This window comes from Gossypium hirsutum, chromosome A11, assembly GCF_007990345.1.
Source record: "Gossypium hirsutum isolate 1008001.06 chromosome A11, Gossypium_hirsutum_v2.1, whole genome shotgun sequence".
In the NCBI taxonomy this organism is placed as follows: Eukaryota; Viridiplantae; Streptophyta; class Magnoliopsida; order Malvales; family Malvaceae; genus Gossypium; species Gossypium hirsutum.
In genome coordinates, this window is record NC_053434.1 from 773,702 (window position 1) to 790,097 (window position 16,396).

Consider the following 16,396-nt stretch of genomic DNA (forward strand, 5'->3'; position numbering starts at 1 on the left):
TGCTGCTGCCCATGGCATGGCGTGACTCCACATTAGCACGCATGGTTCAATAAAATAAAGCTTTTACAATTTTTTAAAAGGAAACTCTTTTTTAGCACACAATTTCCACTTCAAAACTTTATATAGCGATAGCTTCATGTCATGTGATTTAACAAAAAAATGTTTTTTAATTAAACAAATGAGATTCTAGCTGGATTCAATTTGATAAAGTGATATTTCAAGATTTTTTTCCTAATAATTTCCTTTTAGTTTTGTCTATTGTGTCTTAGTATGGCTAAAGCAATTTCTCTTTTAGGTGATGTCGTTTAAGGTGGGATTATGTGGAAAGGTTTTTAGAATATTGAATATAGAGAAGTAAAATTAGTTAGTTTCTATACGTTAAATTAAATAATGAATTAATTTTTTTTGTTAAAATATTTATCAATTTTTGCTGTCAAAATTTAGTGTTATTAACAAAATAACTAGACAATTACATGTAGCATGTTATGCATACCTTATGTTGGCATACTATAACCAATTTTCAACAATAGAAATAGATGCAAATTTTAACAAAAAGACTCATTGATTCTTTAATCTAACTTATAAGGACTAATTTATCTCTTTTTTTAGTAAAAGGAGATAAAATGTAATCTGACTCCTAATACAAAAGCTTCTGTGATACATTACAATATATGTTATTTGAGTATTAATTCAATTGATACAATTATTATTATAACATAAATAAAAATGTGAGTTTAAATATACTTAAACAAACATTATTCTTTATTCATAAATTACAAAATTCTAAATAATATAGATTATCAAACACTCTCTAAGAATAATTTATAAGTTTAGATTAAGTGTTTATTGTATATATTTATAAAAAAAATCACTTTTAAATTATATCACCGAAACATAAAATTTTTCAAAAAAGTTAAAAAAATATATAGGTGTAATTTTACTTATTAGGTCGCATCATGTGAATAGAGTCAATATTGTACAGCAGCTAGATGCTGATGTATTATTATATACAGTCCATATTGATTCATAAAACCCCCATGGTCAAAATTATAAGTCGGTAGTGAATCTAAGATCTTCCTAGAGTTTAGAGACCTAAGTACATTGCATTCATCTAAAAATACATATCAATTCCATTTTCTGATTTTATTTTTAAATCTAAACCTCTCAATCTTAGCATAAAATATATATTTAGTCAATGAAAATTGAAGAAACAAGCATATTAAAATATATGTTTGGATAATATCCATAGTAAAATGTATGGTTACACTTAAATAAATGTAATGGGGACAAAATCCAGTTTAGAATAACGAAATTGATGTTTGGATAATATCCATAATATTAAAATGTGTATTCGAGATAGAGAAAGATTTTGGTTAATTTCATTGGATTTGGATTTGGATTTTTGGCATTTAGCCATTAATGTCTGTATTTTTAGCATGTTAATAAAATTGGGGAGGCTTCCTTTCCCAATTATCCTTCGAGAGAAATGATGTCCATTCAAACAAGCATACATATCGATGATTCTTTTAAAGAATTTCATCATGTGGTGATAATCATAACCATTAATTGATGTTTATCAATATTTAACAAGGATTAATGAAGGAACATTATTGAATTAAATTTCATTTTAAATTAAGTTAATTTAGTAAATAATTCTACAAATACAAAATAATTTTGCTCAAAATTATTAAAAAAAATATAATGACAAATCTAGTCTTTAACATTAACTGTCTTTGTCAATTTAATTTCTATTTTTTAAAAACTAAATTTAGCTCTTATTTTTTAAAATTAAATTTAATCCTTAACCTTTAAAAATGAGTTGAATTTGACGATTAATCTTTTAGAATTAGTCGAATTGTTTTTTAATGAAAATATCGACTGAAACGTTACATTTTTAAACATGACAGCTCTCATGGCCACGTTATATTTTTAAATTTTATGAACTTTTTTTTTAATATTTTTATAAATTTAGATTTATTTGTTGATGCATTTTATAAGACAAATGATGATATGTTAGTATGAAGTACATATGTAATGTCAATAATTTTATTAAAAGAAGTAATTTGGCTCTTTTAATAATTAAATTTAACTAAAAAATATTAAGAATTAAACTAAAAAAATGTAAGTATTGAAGATTAAATTCGATATTAAGCCAAAAAAATTCATATTTCTAGAGCACTAATGGGGTTTCTTAATTTGGGCACTGTTAAACGTGTTTAAAGGCGAAGTAAAATAGAATTAAAGAAGCACAAGTTGGAATGTGAAAGTTAATAGAGAGAGATGAAGGGTTGATTTAGTATATATAATAAAGAAAGAAAGCAAGTGGGAAGTGATGGGGTTATAGTTATAAGAGGCACAGTAATCGAGGCATGAAAATGTAGACAAAGGCCAGTCTTCACTGCCTTTCCATTTGTACCCAAAAGCAAAGGCAATGGATCGCCCCCTTCCAAAGTAAAAAAAAGAAAAGAAAAGAAAGAAGTGTTTGTCACACGAATTTTAGAAATGGCGATTGTCAAATCTCAGGCTGTCTTCGCTTGTATTTGATGAGTGATGACCCCCACACTCACCCAAAATATTTTCACCATCCCATGTGATTGAATGAGTAAGTGGGGATCTTGTTTATAATTTTTGGCTCTTAAATTTGGTAATTAAGTTTATTCTAGTATTTTATTTTTTTATTATCTTAGTATTTAAATTATCTATTTTAATCTTTAAATTTAGATTTTATAAAGATTTGATTATATGATCATTTTTTTAAAAACATGATTGGATTGATCAGTAAGAGTGATTAATTTTTTGAGAGTTTAGTCAAAACTGTCATACTTGTTTCTATTGTATATCTTAAAAACATTGTGAAAGGTAACAATCTCAAGCAATAAACAATGTTCTAAAAATCGGACTGTTAATCAAATTAATAAAATGATCAGTTTTTTGTTTAATTGATTCAATCACTGATTTCATAATAATTATTTAAATAATTGAAAGTTTTAAAAATTATTTCATTTTTAAAAAATTACAAGTACTTTTTACCCCAATTTTTTTTATTTTGTATTGATTTTAAAGAATTTGTTCAAAAATTAATTCAATTCATTTATTTGAAATGATATATCAATTCATTTATGGATCCAATAAATCGAATCAATCTAATTCACAAATCCATATTCTTCAACTTTTACCTTAGGTTAAAACTCAAAAAGAGAGGAGATAATTTCCTTTTTTTTGGTGGTTATTTTCATTAAAATTTGTCTTTTCACTTAGGATGCTCATGGCATAGCATTCCCATGCAACAAAAAAAAAAGATTTGTAAATGATTAAAGCAAAGAAATAGTATTATTAAAAAAATCTCAAAAGTAGTGTCCTAAAAAAATATTGATTTGATAACAAGGGAGAGAGATGAAAAGAGTAGGTTTGAATTCATGGCATAATTCAATTAATTTATCTAATCATTTTAATACTACTTACATGTAAAAAAAGGAATTGCCAAATGAAGGAAAGGTTGATGAGATCAGTAATGTGCACAAAAACAAAGCCACTCATAAGAAAAAGACGATGTTATAAGAATTCCAAAAGGAAATGACCAATAATTATATGACTTTTGCCTTCTTTCTTTTTGGAAAATTAAATTAAAAACCCAACAGCATCTAACCAAAACTGTTTCTTTGCTTCCATACACACCACATAAAGTTTCTTTTTACCAAAAACCCAGATTTTTATTCCCTTTGATTTCATTAAATCATATCAATTAAATCGATAAATTCATATATAAATTATTAATAATTTTACATTATAATCATTTAATTTTAAAAAATATTATAAAATATGTATTTAAAACATTGAGATGTTAAAATTATTGTTCCGTTCGCATCACTTACACTACTTAAAAGCTTTCATTTCACTCCCCATTTACAATTCAATTTTTTTAATGAAATAGTTTTGAATATTAAATCGACTTGAATCTAATATATGTTTTTGTACTCGATGATAGGTACTGATCAACCATATCGATTATTGAATTATTACTTGAAACTAGTTTATCAAACTTTTAAAAAAAACTTAAACAATTAATAACTTAAATAAAAACTTTCAAATAATTTAATCAATTCTATTTTTGTAATTATAATTTATCTATATAAATATATTAAGATAAATATTGACACGCTTGTAGTATTGTTTAATCCTTCCACGCGCATCCAGAGCGATTGAAATTGAAACCCTATGAAGACAAATAAAAACCCTCATCAGTTCATTTATCACGCGCTGTCACCTGTCAGTGCATATTTATTTTATTGTATATCTCTTATTATTATTAATTAAAATAATTAAACTCTTTTTGCTATGTGTATAATGGCCTCAACATCCCACGAGCCTCATATCTGAAAAAAAGAAGCTTTCATCTCTTTCCATTATATCCTTTATATCTCGCTGCAAACACCACTCTTTCAATTATTTCTCTTTGAAAAATTTCATTATCTTCAAAGGGTTTAGCTTTGCTTTTTTTTTTTCATTTGTTTCAATTTGACCCCATGGCTCTTGAAACTTGGTTAATAAAAGTGAAGAAAACGATTTCTAACACTGCCAAGATATCAATTCCAAAGAACTCAAAAGCTTCAAAGCATGTTAAATCCACCGTCGGAGTTTTATCTTTTGAAATCGCCGGCCTTATGTCGAAGCTTCTTCACCTTTGGACTTCACTTTCCGATAAGAACGTAATTCGTCTTCGCGATGAATCGGTATCTCTCGAAGGAGTCCGTAAGATCGTGTCGAACGACGAGTCTTTCCTGTTGGGGCTGGCTTGTGCGGAGATCGCCGAGAATGTTAGGCTGTTGGCTAAGTATATTTCGAGGATAAGCACACGGTGTCAAGACTCGGGTCTTCAGTGTTTTGATCGGTGGTTCAATGAGTTCGCTAACTCAGGTCATGATACCCATGGTTGGGTTTTGAGTTCTAAAGAAATGGAAGCTAAAAACAAGAAGATGGATAGGTATGTGACGATCACAGCCACTTTGTATAAAGAAATGGAGGAACTATCGACCGTGGAGAACAGTTTGAGGAAGTGTTTAAAAGAATACGGATCTTCTTCTTGTCCTTCTTCTTCGATTAAAGAGCAAAAGATTATTGATTTGCAGCAAAAGCTTTTCTGGCAAAGACAAGAAGTTAAGTATTTAAAAGAGAGATCTTTATGGAATCGAAGCTTTGATATGGTTGTTTCCATGGCGGTGAGATCAATTTTCACTATCTTAGCAAGGATCAAACTTATTTTTGGGATTGGTCCTTCGATATTACCACGAAGCCTATCAGCTTCTGCAACTGTTCATCCAACTGAAAACCCTAACGGATTCATGTCAGGTCCATTAAAAAATCCTTCCGAAGAAGAAAACAAAGATTCGAGGTTCGGGTTTTTCGAGTCGAACACAAAGCTCCTCAAGCCTCCGGCGAGCACGTTAGGTGCGGCAGCTTTAGCTTTACACTATGCTAACTTGATCATCATCATTGAAAAAATGATCAAGTCACCACAACTGGTAGGCGTTGATGCAAGAGATGATCTTTACTCCATGTTACCGAACAGCATCCGGTCATCTTTAAGGGGTAGGTTAAAAGGAGTCGGGTTTTCAGCCGGTGACCCAATCCTCGCCGGAGAATGGAGAACAGCTTTAGGAAGGATCTTGGGTTGGTTATCACCATTAGCACACAACATGATCAAATGGCAAAGTGAAAGAAGCTTCGAACAACAAAACTTGTTGCCTAAAACAAATGTTCTTTTATTACAAACACTGTTCTTCGCCAACAAAGACAAGACCGAAGCAGCCATAACTGAGCTGCTGGTCGGCTTGAACTACATTTGGAGATTCGAAAGGGAAATGACAGCAAAAGCATTGTTCGAATGTAGCAACTTTAATGTGCAAAGTTGATAATTTCCCTTTCTGGGAATTTTAACTTGAGAAAATTTCTGCAAAATTTTATGTCAATGGGGGGTTTTCAGATCTTTCTAAGGGTTCCTCTGTAAATGGTATAATTAATAATATATAATATTATAGAGATGAATTTGAGTGAAATTTTGCATGGCTTTTCATCGATGGCTTATAGTGCATGTGAAAATATTCCATTTTTTTTAACTCATACTATTTGATCTTGTTTTGTTTTGTTGTTATTATTGGGACCGATCTAGATTCATTACCTTATACACTACTTTAACTATTTATTACATTTGCTTTCTTTTCCATAATGCTATTTCAATTCTTTATTAATGATAAATCATGAAATATGAAAATAAATATTCCTTTATAAATTCAACATTTCATATACTAAATAATATGTTTTTCAATTTCTTAATATTTAATGATTGAAAATGTGAATGGTATATGCACACGCTAGATTCTTCAACTTTAGGCAAACTTTATAAAAAAAAAAATTTGTGCATTTGTAATTCCACAAATTTTGGTAAAGCATTTAGGTACACTTCGTTATTAATTAATAAATATTATTATTGAAGCTCGAATGTACTTTATAAAGCTAGTTGGGTTTATTTTATTTATGTAGCAATAAAATATGGGGGAAAAAAAGGACTAGTTGGAATTTTTTAAATTATCACAAAGGATCTAGTTTAGCTTAAACTATAAAGAAAAAGTACTCCTCCATTATTCTGTTTGCCATCTCCATGGACCATTTTGTTCATGTCTTTTTGTATTTTTTTAATTAGTGCAAATATATATATATAATCTATATGTATGTACTTTGTTGATTGTACAGCTCATAGTATCACATATGGCTAATTAAGATTTAGTTTTCTCGTAAATGTTCCCACCTTTTGTCTCCCCTTTTGGCCCCTCATCATAACACACGTTTAAATTAAACATTTTAAATAAGAATATGATAAAAATTAATTAAACTATGCCGATTGAGTATTAGTTCGGTTGTGAGTTTAAGCATGTTGAAGTGTGTTTATTCTTCTATTAAAGGATTGGAATGGATTATGAATAATTCTAAGTATTATACCAACTTAAAAATTTTTAAATACTTTCACAAATACAATTTAGATTATAATAATATCTAAGTGTTAAAAAGGGAGAGATGTGATGAGCAGATACATATTAGCCCCTACCTCCTATTCCATGAATTTCTTTTTTTCTTACTTTATTAATTACTTTTGGGGTGATTTCATATGCTAAAATTTAAAAACCAGCCAACCGGCAAATATATCTTTGGACCAATTCTATGGGACATACATTTGATTGCTAACGGCCACCACTGGCTGCCCCCTGCCGGAAGTAGTGGGGCGAAGGGATTCTTTTTATTTTTTTATATGTGAATCAATACAATGCACGCAACGAAACATAAATAAATATTCACATCATGGGGGTGAGAGGGTTAAGAGTTTCAAGAAGGGATGGCAAGTTGTCAATAAGCTGTTTTTAGCATCGTGACCACATTGCTATTGGTAGTGAGGAATGTTGGTAAAAAGTTTGACAAATCTGTACTTGGTTCTTAAAAACCCCAAGGAATTTAATTATATTATTATTTTCTTAAAATCTGTTGAAAGAGTTGGAAACTCACAAATCAATGTCCAATTTGGGTGAGGATGTTCAGACAGATGACATGGACCAGATCCGAACATAATGCGATTTGTAATATGGCTCAATACCCCTTCAACCTCTCTTCTTTTCAATACATAAATACCTCTAAATTATTCCAATTTTCTATTTCTATTATCCCTGCCACCTCTTGTCTTCTATTTATAAACCATATAACTTCAATGTAATGCAATTTGATTGTTTCCCACCGACTCAACTTTTAATTAAAAGAAATTTCTCAAAAAGACAACCACAAACCCAAACATAAAAACAAAGAAGACAACCACAAACCCGAACATAAAAACACGAAGGATACCAAACAAAAATAAAGAGTCACCGGAATCACTTATTTCATTATGATTTGTCAAAACTCTGGCACATTACTTGATGTTTTTCTTTTTATATATTTTACTAGGCACATATGTTTATATTCTCAAATGTCTCTTTAACGAGAGGTACACAGAGAGTAGTGGCCCAATCCTTTTCAAGGCCAGGAATGGAGCAGTTCGGAGGTTTGGTATTGTAGCAAACTCTTCTAATCCACTTGCCACAAAAAACTATATATAGACGAATGAACGTACATGGAAGGATTTAAGCTATATCTATAGCTATAGCTACCAGGGAAATGGCAGGGCATTCCAACAAAAGAGAAATCCAGCACCCGCCTTCAGCTCCATTCCTCTGGGAGGCGATGCGAGGATTCGCCAACAAAGATAGGAAACCAGCATTATTACCCTATCATGATGGCTGCAACCATACCGATGAACTAGTGGTCTTCGAAATTGATCTCAGAACATTTGGTTTCCAAATGGCTTCTCTTGGCCAAGCAGCCATGCAACTAAAAGCAGCCATGCAACCAACATTCTAACAACTTCATGGGAGAAGTCAAACGTTAAGATTCAACCTTGCATGCCAGCATATTCTTCTGATCAATGCAGTCAGCTTGAATTTGAAAGACTACTTTCGATAGATAATGAAAAGTTGGCTTAAATTTGTTTATAAAAATACTCGGAACATTGTAATACCTGAAATACAGTAAGTACAAATTTAAGTATCTAATCCAGTTTCTTGATTATAATATATCACTGGCTCCGATTTGGCCGCATGCAAAGCTAAACAGGGTTTCTAACAAAAAGCCAAAACTCAGTTGCTCGGTCGTCCCTATGTTTATATACTTTCAGAGGATCTGGAGACGGAAAATAGCCCCTCGAAACATACAAAAGTGGGAATCCTCTCAAGACAGATAGCTTTAAAGGGTGTTCATAGAAATGACTTCTCGGAACCGAGCAAACCATTGAGCATCAGATGAGTTGGTCTCCTGTGGGACTTGCTGCCTTTGTTGCTGCTCCTTTTGTGACCGCTGCAGTCCTTCGTCCACAATAAACCGAGCATAGTCGACTGGTTTTGTTGGAGCCGAACGGAGCTTAGGCGCTGGAGCCGATGGAAGAAGGGAGACCAAAGCCCTTGCAACCTCATGCATGGTTGGTCTCTCAGACGGGAGTCGCTTAGTGCACAACAAAGCAAGTTGGAATGTCTTTCGGACATGAGTCAAGTTCATGCATGTAACTGAGACTTCTGGATCAACCGCTTCCATCACCGTATTATCATCAGCCTTAGACAGTATCTAAATAACAACGAACACCAAAAATATTAATAGGCTTGCCCCTGGCCCGAGTTTTGACAGTGGGGTAAAGCTTCAAGTTAAACTTACCAGTTGATGTAAATTCGATTCATTGTCCACAGCCTTTTTCCCGGTCAGAAGCTCTAGAAGAACAATGCCGAAACTATAAACATCTGATTTTTCATTAAGACGTGAGGTACGGGCATATTCCGGGTCAATATAGCCAATGGTTCCCAGAACATAAGTAGAGGTGTGTGTCTTTGTTGTTGGTATGCACTTGGCAATCCCGAAATCAGACAGATGAGCCTCGAAATTTTCGTCTAGAAGAATATTCGAGGACTTGACATCCCTGTGAATAATTCGAGGGCTGCAATCATGGTGAAGATAAGCAAGCCCTTGTGCTGCTCCAACAGCAATCTTCAACCTTGTTTCCCAGTCAAGCTTCACCTTTTTGGACAGCCCTGCAGCGCATTAATTGACATGAATCAGAAATTGCTAAACAGTACAATTATACAAGATCGAACAAAACCTAAAGGCATGTCAACAAACCATGTAAAAGATCCCACAATGAGCCATTCTCCATATAGTCATAGAACAGAAGGTTCCCGTACGGAGATAACGAGTAGCCATGCAAGCTGACAATGTTCCTATGTCTTATGCTGCCAATGGTTTCGAGTTCAGTCTCGAACTCCCTCAAGTTGTTCGGGAAATGGGTGTAGAGTCTCTTAATTGCAATTGGACGGGAATTTTTCAAAGTACATTTGTATACCGTGCTAGAAGCACCATAGCCTATGATGTACTTATCACTCAAATTATCAGTGAATCTCATTATATCATCAAAGGTATGAATAGCCATATCCATGTGAAGAACAACCAGCTTCGGTGGATGCGCAACAGATTTCATAGGACCCTTCATCACTTGCTTCTGTTGGTTTGACTTATAAATCGCAAGAATGGTCATAGCCACCAAAGTGATGAAGCCCAAAGTCATACAAACAACAGCAGCTCGGGAGAAAACTGCTCAAGAACATAAAGCAAGAGGAAGTGTTAATGAAAGGATATTCAAATGAGCTCAATGACATCACAAGTTGATACCTCTAGACTTTGGCATAGATGGGCGACATATTGATCCCAGCCAATCTCCACAGAGCATCGGGTTTCCTAGGAAGCTGACAGCCATATATAAACGAATTAATAAACTAATTTGAGAGGGCTTTTAAAACAAAAAAAAAAAAAAGAGTGAACTCGCATACCTATCGGATGAAAACCGGGAGAAGTTTCTTGTCGGAGGTATGACGCCGGATAAGTTATTGTACGACACATTCCTGGGGGAGTAGTTAAACATATTCAGAAACAATTCTGAAAAAAAGTAGAATGAACTAAAGTAGAAGAAAAACAGAACACAATCTTACAGGTTAGTAAGACTGAAACAATTCGTAAGCTGCTCAGGGATTTCACCTTGCAACTTGTTGTTCTTTAGTATTCTGTGAATTCAGAAAATGACTTGATGGCATTAGCTTTAAAACTAGAACACTGAACATAAATACTGCATCAAGCACAAGAAACAAACTTACAGAGAAACAATATTTTGCAGCTGACCAAACTCTACAGGAATGTTGCCAGTTATACAATTGAATGAGAGATCACTGCAAGGGCAAATGCGGATAAGTTTATTCAGAGTATCAAATAGGCAGTGAAACCGGCCTTAAAGTCGCAAAACCTTCTTACATGATTTGTATGCTTCTGAGATTCCCAAACTCGGCAGGTAGTTGTCCATCAAGTTTGTTATCACTCAAGTTCCTGCAAATGTAAAAATAAACTAAAGAACCGTACTTGTATGAAAAAAACATGGACTGGAAAAATAATACATTGGCATAGCTCACAGTGTAAGAAGATGCTCCAGTTCACCTATGGAAGCAGGTAGAGGGCCTGAAAAGTTGTTGCCGGATAGATCCCTGCAAACAAGACCGTCCCAAAAAGAAGTTCAATATAGAACAGAAACCTAAACTTATTTCTTGGAAGGGGGGGGGGGGGTAAAAGGCTAATTCACTTACAAAGTATCAAGATTAATGATATGTCCAAGTTCAACAGGTACCCGGCCTTTGAAATTGTTCAAGGATAGATTTCTGAACACCCAAAGATGATCAATCTGTTAATTAGACGATTCTTTAATGACAAATGAAAAAATATTCTGGGCTTTAACCCAATTATAAAACTTACAAATAGGTTAAGCTCTCTAAATTCTGGAAGCCTGGTGGAATAGTCCCATTTAGGCGATTACCATGCACATTGCTGCATGAAAATTTGATGAGCTGAATCAGTTTTTAACATTTTAATGAAATGCACATAAAGACTTTGAACATTCAAATGGTATCTTACAACTTATTCAGAGCAGTGCAGGAGCTGATGTTATGCGGAATGGGTCCTTCTAAATGATTGTTGGCAAGATTCCTGAGAAAGCAGTGGTAAATTAGATGGATAATAGCAAGAAATAAATAAATTTGAGGTAAAGTGATAAAAACCTACAATTCAAACAACTGCTCCAGCTTCCCGAGCTCGGAAGGGATAGAACCAACGAGTTGGTTGTCATTTAATTGTCTGCATAACGATTAACATTGTGAAAGTCCAATAAACATCTTGGATAAGTGAATGCTACCACTTACACAACGGCTACAATTGCTGAAATTTACAAGGTATGGCAACTCACAAGTAACTAAGTTTTGACATATTGCCCAGCTCTGGTGGAATTGGACCGGTCAGCTTGTTTCCATGAAGGTACCTGCCTCGGGATACCAACAATTCAGTGTACAGAAAGCATAAAAAAAAAAGTTCATTAGGCTATAAAAACGCACAATTTTCCAGTGAACGATAAATTGCCAAGTATTGGTGGAATATGCCCGACTAGTTCATTCTCACTCAAGTCCCTAGAACAAAAGAAAAGATCAGAACATGCTTAAGCTACTTAGTATAACATGTCTAAATCAGAAATTTTTGGCCAACAAAATTCTACTCAGATTTTGGAAAAACAAAATACTTACAGTACAGCAAGGGCCTGCATTAAACCGATGACCTCCGGGATATTCCCAGTGAGCTTATTTCCTTGTAGTGACCTATCATGAGAATATTAGATTTGTGTAAATAAACTATACATAATTTGCTAGACCCTGAACAAGATAATAAAAATTCCTCAAAGAAACTTACAAAGTTGCAACTTGAAGGAAACCGATATTGTACGGTATCTCCCCAGTAATCCGATTATAGGAAATGTCTCTAAAATTGCAAATAATGTAGGTTTAAAAAATAAAGTAACTTAATAATAAACCAATAATGCCAGTAAATCATAATAAACCAGCACAAAATGATAGAGGTACCCATTCAACTTACAAGATTTCAAAACTTGTACAATTACCAATGCTGTCCGGGATGCTACCGCTTAAATAGTTTCCGCGAACATCGCTGAAAGCAATTAGATTTTTGCAAGTTACAAGAAAAACAAAAAAAAAAGAATAATAATAAATAAGCTATGGCTGATCGGTACTTACAAATACCATAGGCCAGTCAATTGACATATATCAGGTGAAAGAGTTCCAATCAACATATTGCCGCGCAAGCCACTGTATAAAGCAACCAATACCACATGAATACAAGCAATAGTTCAAAAGAATCTCGGATTTAGACTTTACAGTTATGTAAGGCATCCAACATAAAAAAATCTCAATAATCATGGAACTAAAACTTACAGATACTGCAAGACTTCATTCCAGTAGATTAGCCTTGGTATCTCACCCGAAAGCCGGTTTCTTGCTAGATCACTGAGAGTTCAAAATCACATAAAAAACTTATAGCAAGCTTTCATCTTAACAAAGTCCCTGAGATTATCAAACAATGTGATAGAACATAATTAACTCACAGAGTTTTCAGGTTCGGAATCTGGGTTAAGGTCGAAGGAATAGGACCTGTTAGCTGATTGTTCTTCAGATTCCTAAATGGAAGGATCACAATTACATTGCTACAAATATCCTAATGCATTATCCGGAGAAAAAAAACCGACAAGCAAGCAGCAAAGTATACATACAAAAATTCGAGCCGCTTGAGCTTGGATATGGAGAAAGGTATGTCACCATACAAAAGATTGTCAGATAAGTCCCTGCATTATATGATAAAAATCAGACATAACCAAACAAACACCATGAAAACACAACCGAACAAACAAAGACATACAGATAAACAAGCGAACCACAGTTTCCAATCTCATCTGGAACTTGTCCTGTCAATTTGTTCCCCATCAAGTCTCTGCCATGATAGAAAAACAGAAGGTTATCAACAAGCTAATAAACAGCTAGAATAGAAAAAAAAAATCTTGAAAAAGACATACAAGGACCGCAAGCTCCTTAAATCACCAATGGCCGATGAAATCTCCCCGCCAAGAATCAAATATGACAAGTTCCTTAAACCAAACATAAAAAAAAGGCACCAATATCAACATCAGTTCAAACACATAGCACGGTAACCCAGAAATAGCATAACAAATAAAGAAAAAACTCACAGGGAAACCACAGCAAGGCTAGAATTGTCACAGAAAACACCACGCCAAGAACAAAAGTCAAAATTGTTAACATCATCCCAGTCGAGCAGTACATTTGCCACATTGCTAAATGATGCCTTTATCGACATCAACGCCTTCCCTACACCCACCATTTATACTCTATATATCAAGTACTGGTGCACAACAGTAACAAGAGCTGGAAATGTAAAGAAGTCAAAACACTTCTCTAATGTAAAGCGTCTTAGTGGCTTAAAACACACTATTTCCTCTGTCCCCATAACAGGTAATGTTAATGACAACGAATGTTGAGAAAACACTCGGACCAAGAAAGAAGGAAATCGAATTCCGAGCTTAATGCTTCCAAAATGTAAGGAATATTAGTTTACAGCACTTCTTACGTGCTCTTGAGCTTAAACACACAAGCTATAACAGCGAAAAACGTTTTCCTACAAGGAAAACAATTACCCCAAATGATTTCAGCTCTCAAACACATTGTAACAAGCTCAATAGCCACATTCACTAACTAAACCACCCAGGAAAGGAAAAATAAAAAGAGTACCTTCGTCATTGAGTGAAGAAGCATGAGAACAAAGAAGAAGAAGAAACGCTATCACCATTACTAAAGGCTCCTGCCTTTTCATTATCTTCTTCAGCAACACCCCTTCCTCCATTTCTCAAAACCTCACCCGACAACGCTCTAAAACAAAATCCAATAACGACGACGATGAGCCAAGAGACAAAGAAAAAGAAAGGTTGCTACTTTGTTTTGACAAACCAAAGAAAAAAGCTTTAAAAAAAACAGGGTTGGGTTTATTACGCAGACAGAGAGAAGGAAGAAAGAACAGGCTTTTAGCGTGAAGCCGTGAACTGCAAGGAAACAGAGATGTTATTAAGAGAGAGAAAACAAAAACAGAGTACAATACACAAAACACACTTTGTGTTTCTCTCTCCCTTTATCTATCTCTAGCTGTATCTGTCTGTCTGTCTATCTCAAAACAGACTGTGAAAGACACAAGAAACTATAAAAGACGTTGTAAACGGCGGTGAAGGGACGTTTGGCGACTTCACTTCAGATAATAAAAACTTACTACTGAGTCTTTCAGACCAAGTTTGATTTAACGGAATGGGATTTTATTCCGAGTTTTTTATTATTTTTTGGATTTTCGACGTTTGGATAATGTCTTCTAACCGTGGTACGTTGGCAATTAAACCAATTTCTTTTGGTTAAAATATAACTTTGGTCCCTCTACTTTTTAAAAATTTGTAAATACATCTCGGTACTTATATTTTCATGCATTTAATCTTTTTACTTTTCAGATTTTAAAATTTAAGTTCAATTTTTAATGCTGTTAATTTTTATTTAAATTTTTTCGAACATTTTCAAATAAAAAATTAATAATATTATAATTAACTTGAATTTAACAAAATATTTTTAATATTTAGACCTAAAATTCAAAATTCAAAAAGTAAAAATATTAAAAAATTAAATTTCAAATTTATGAAAAAATATAACAACTTATGATATAATTTTAACCATCTTTTTTTCTTTTGATCACATTGTGGCTATTTAATTTAATACTAACATATAATGCTTTTTTTAATTATATTTAATGTGAGTGAAGTCACAAAATAAAACACCTCAAACTCAGCTTGAGTGTGTATGAGTCCATGTTATTATTTTAATTATAATATTTTTATCATGTTATATAAAAATTGAGATATTTAAATTATCAATTTTTATTTTTATTTAAAATAATGTAAAATGTTTTACTAATAAAAAAATATATTGATATTGGTGAAGGATTTGATTTGAAGATTAATTACTGTTCATCTTGTTGAGGTCAACAAGCGTATTATAGCAATGGTCGAGGATTAGGATAGTGCCACGGGAGGCACTCCTTAAAAAGGAGAAATTTATAGTTTTCTACTTTTTAAAATGTATTAAATTGTAAGTTAGTACATAGCCTCTAAAAATGATAATTTTTTATTTAGTTCTCTAAAAATTTATAAAGATATTAATTAATACAATAGTGACATTACATTTTAATTTTTATAAAAATATATAATGTAATTCCAACCTCTCAAAAAAAATTATAGCTTTAATCTTATTAGTGATAATAACAATGGATGACTAGACCATGAGGGGACGAGAGGGAAAAAAAGGATCGTGAAAGTAATGAGTTAGGTGAGAGTATGGGGTAAGAAATGAGTGAACATGTTATTTCTTAAGGTGAGAGAAAGATTATATAAGTTGATCATGTGAGACACATTGTTGCCTCTACATAATACGCCATTATCTAGGTTGCAAGATATCTAAATTACAATTGAGTATTATCATATTAGTATAACCCACTTATTAGGGCTAGTTGACTTATGTGTTCTCTAAATCTAAGTAAAATCGTATCTCTCTCAAAACTAGATTAATGGAACTTAAGAGCTAGAATGGTAAAGATAGTTCAAAACGAAGGTAATTTAATAGTGATAGAACTCCTTGTATATAACAAAATAAACTTTCAAATATCAATAGTTGTTTTTTATTAAAAACATATGTCTGGTACTTAATTTTAACTAATTTACCCAAAAAAAATTTATAAATCCGATTTAAAAAATCAAACCATTAATATTGATTTCATCAAACCGCAATTAAATTTTAAAAAATAA

At 32.8% G+C, this 16,396-nt stretch overlaps 2 protein-coding genes across 2 annotated transcripts; one reads left to right on the forward strand and one right to left on the reverse strand.

Moving 5' to 3' along the window:
• Window positions 1-4,367: 4,367 nt before the first annotated feature.
• On the forward strand, window positions 4,368-6,062 carry LOC107923035 (protein PSK SIMULATOR 1). The gene has a single exon (XM_016853244.2). The coding sequence runs from the start codon at window positions 4,524-4,526 to the stop codon at window positions 5,907-5,909; it is 1,386 nt and encodes a 461-aa protein (XP_016708733.1). The 5' UTR covers window positions 4,368-4,523; the 3' UTR covers window positions 5,910-6,062.
• Window positions 6,063-8,537: 2,475 nt separating this feature from the next.
• LOC107922701 (LRR receptor-like serine/threonine-protein kinase ERL1) lies at window positions 8,538-14,785 on the reverse strand. Its single transcript, XM_016852834.2, has 27 exons — window positions 14,553-14,785; window positions 14,295-14,432; window positions 13,736-13,874; window positions 13,565-13,636; window positions 13,411-13,482; window positions 13,265-13,336; window positions 13,100-13,171; window positions 12,930-13,001; window positions 12,732-12,803; window positions 12,574-12,645; window positions 12,391-12,459; window positions 12,228-12,299; window positions 12,042-12,113; window positions 11,897-11,968; window positions 11,716-11,787; window positions 11,569-11,640; window positions 11,410-11,481; window positions 11,244-11,315; window positions 11,073-11,144; window positions 10,918-10,989; window positions 10,764-10,835; window positions 10,602-10,673; window positions 10,443-10,514; window positions 10,285-10,358; window positions 9,739-10,206; window positions 9,280-9,650; window positions 8,538-9,192 (listed from the first exon to the last, which is right to left on the reverse strand). Exons 2-27 carry the CDS (start codon window positions 14,404-14,406, stop codon window positions 8,818-8,820), a joined length of 2,976 nt encoding a protein of 991 aa, XP_016708323.2. The 5' UTR covers window positions 14,407-14,432; window positions 14,553-14,785; the 3' UTR covers window positions 8,538-8,817.
• Between the last annotated feature and the right edge of the window lie 1,611 nt (window positions 14,786-16,396).

Coding starts and splice junctions, on each gene's coding strand:
- LOC107923035 (XM_016853244.2), top strand. CDS start 4,524: ATGGCTCTTGAAACTTGGTTAATAAAAGTGAAGAAAACGATTTCTAAC.
- LOC107922701 (XM_016852834.2), bottom strand. CDS start 14,406: ATGGAGGAAGGGGTGTTGCTGAAGAAGATAATGAAAAGGCAGGAGCCT. Junction 13,172..13,264: donor CTCAAGCGGCTCGAATTTTT/GTATGTATACTT, acceptor CCTTCCATTTAG/GAATCTGAAGAACAATCAGC. Junction 10,990..11,072: donor CTGGAGCATCTTCTTACACT/GTGAGCTATGCC, acceptor TTACATTTGCAG/GAACTTGAGTGATAACAAAC.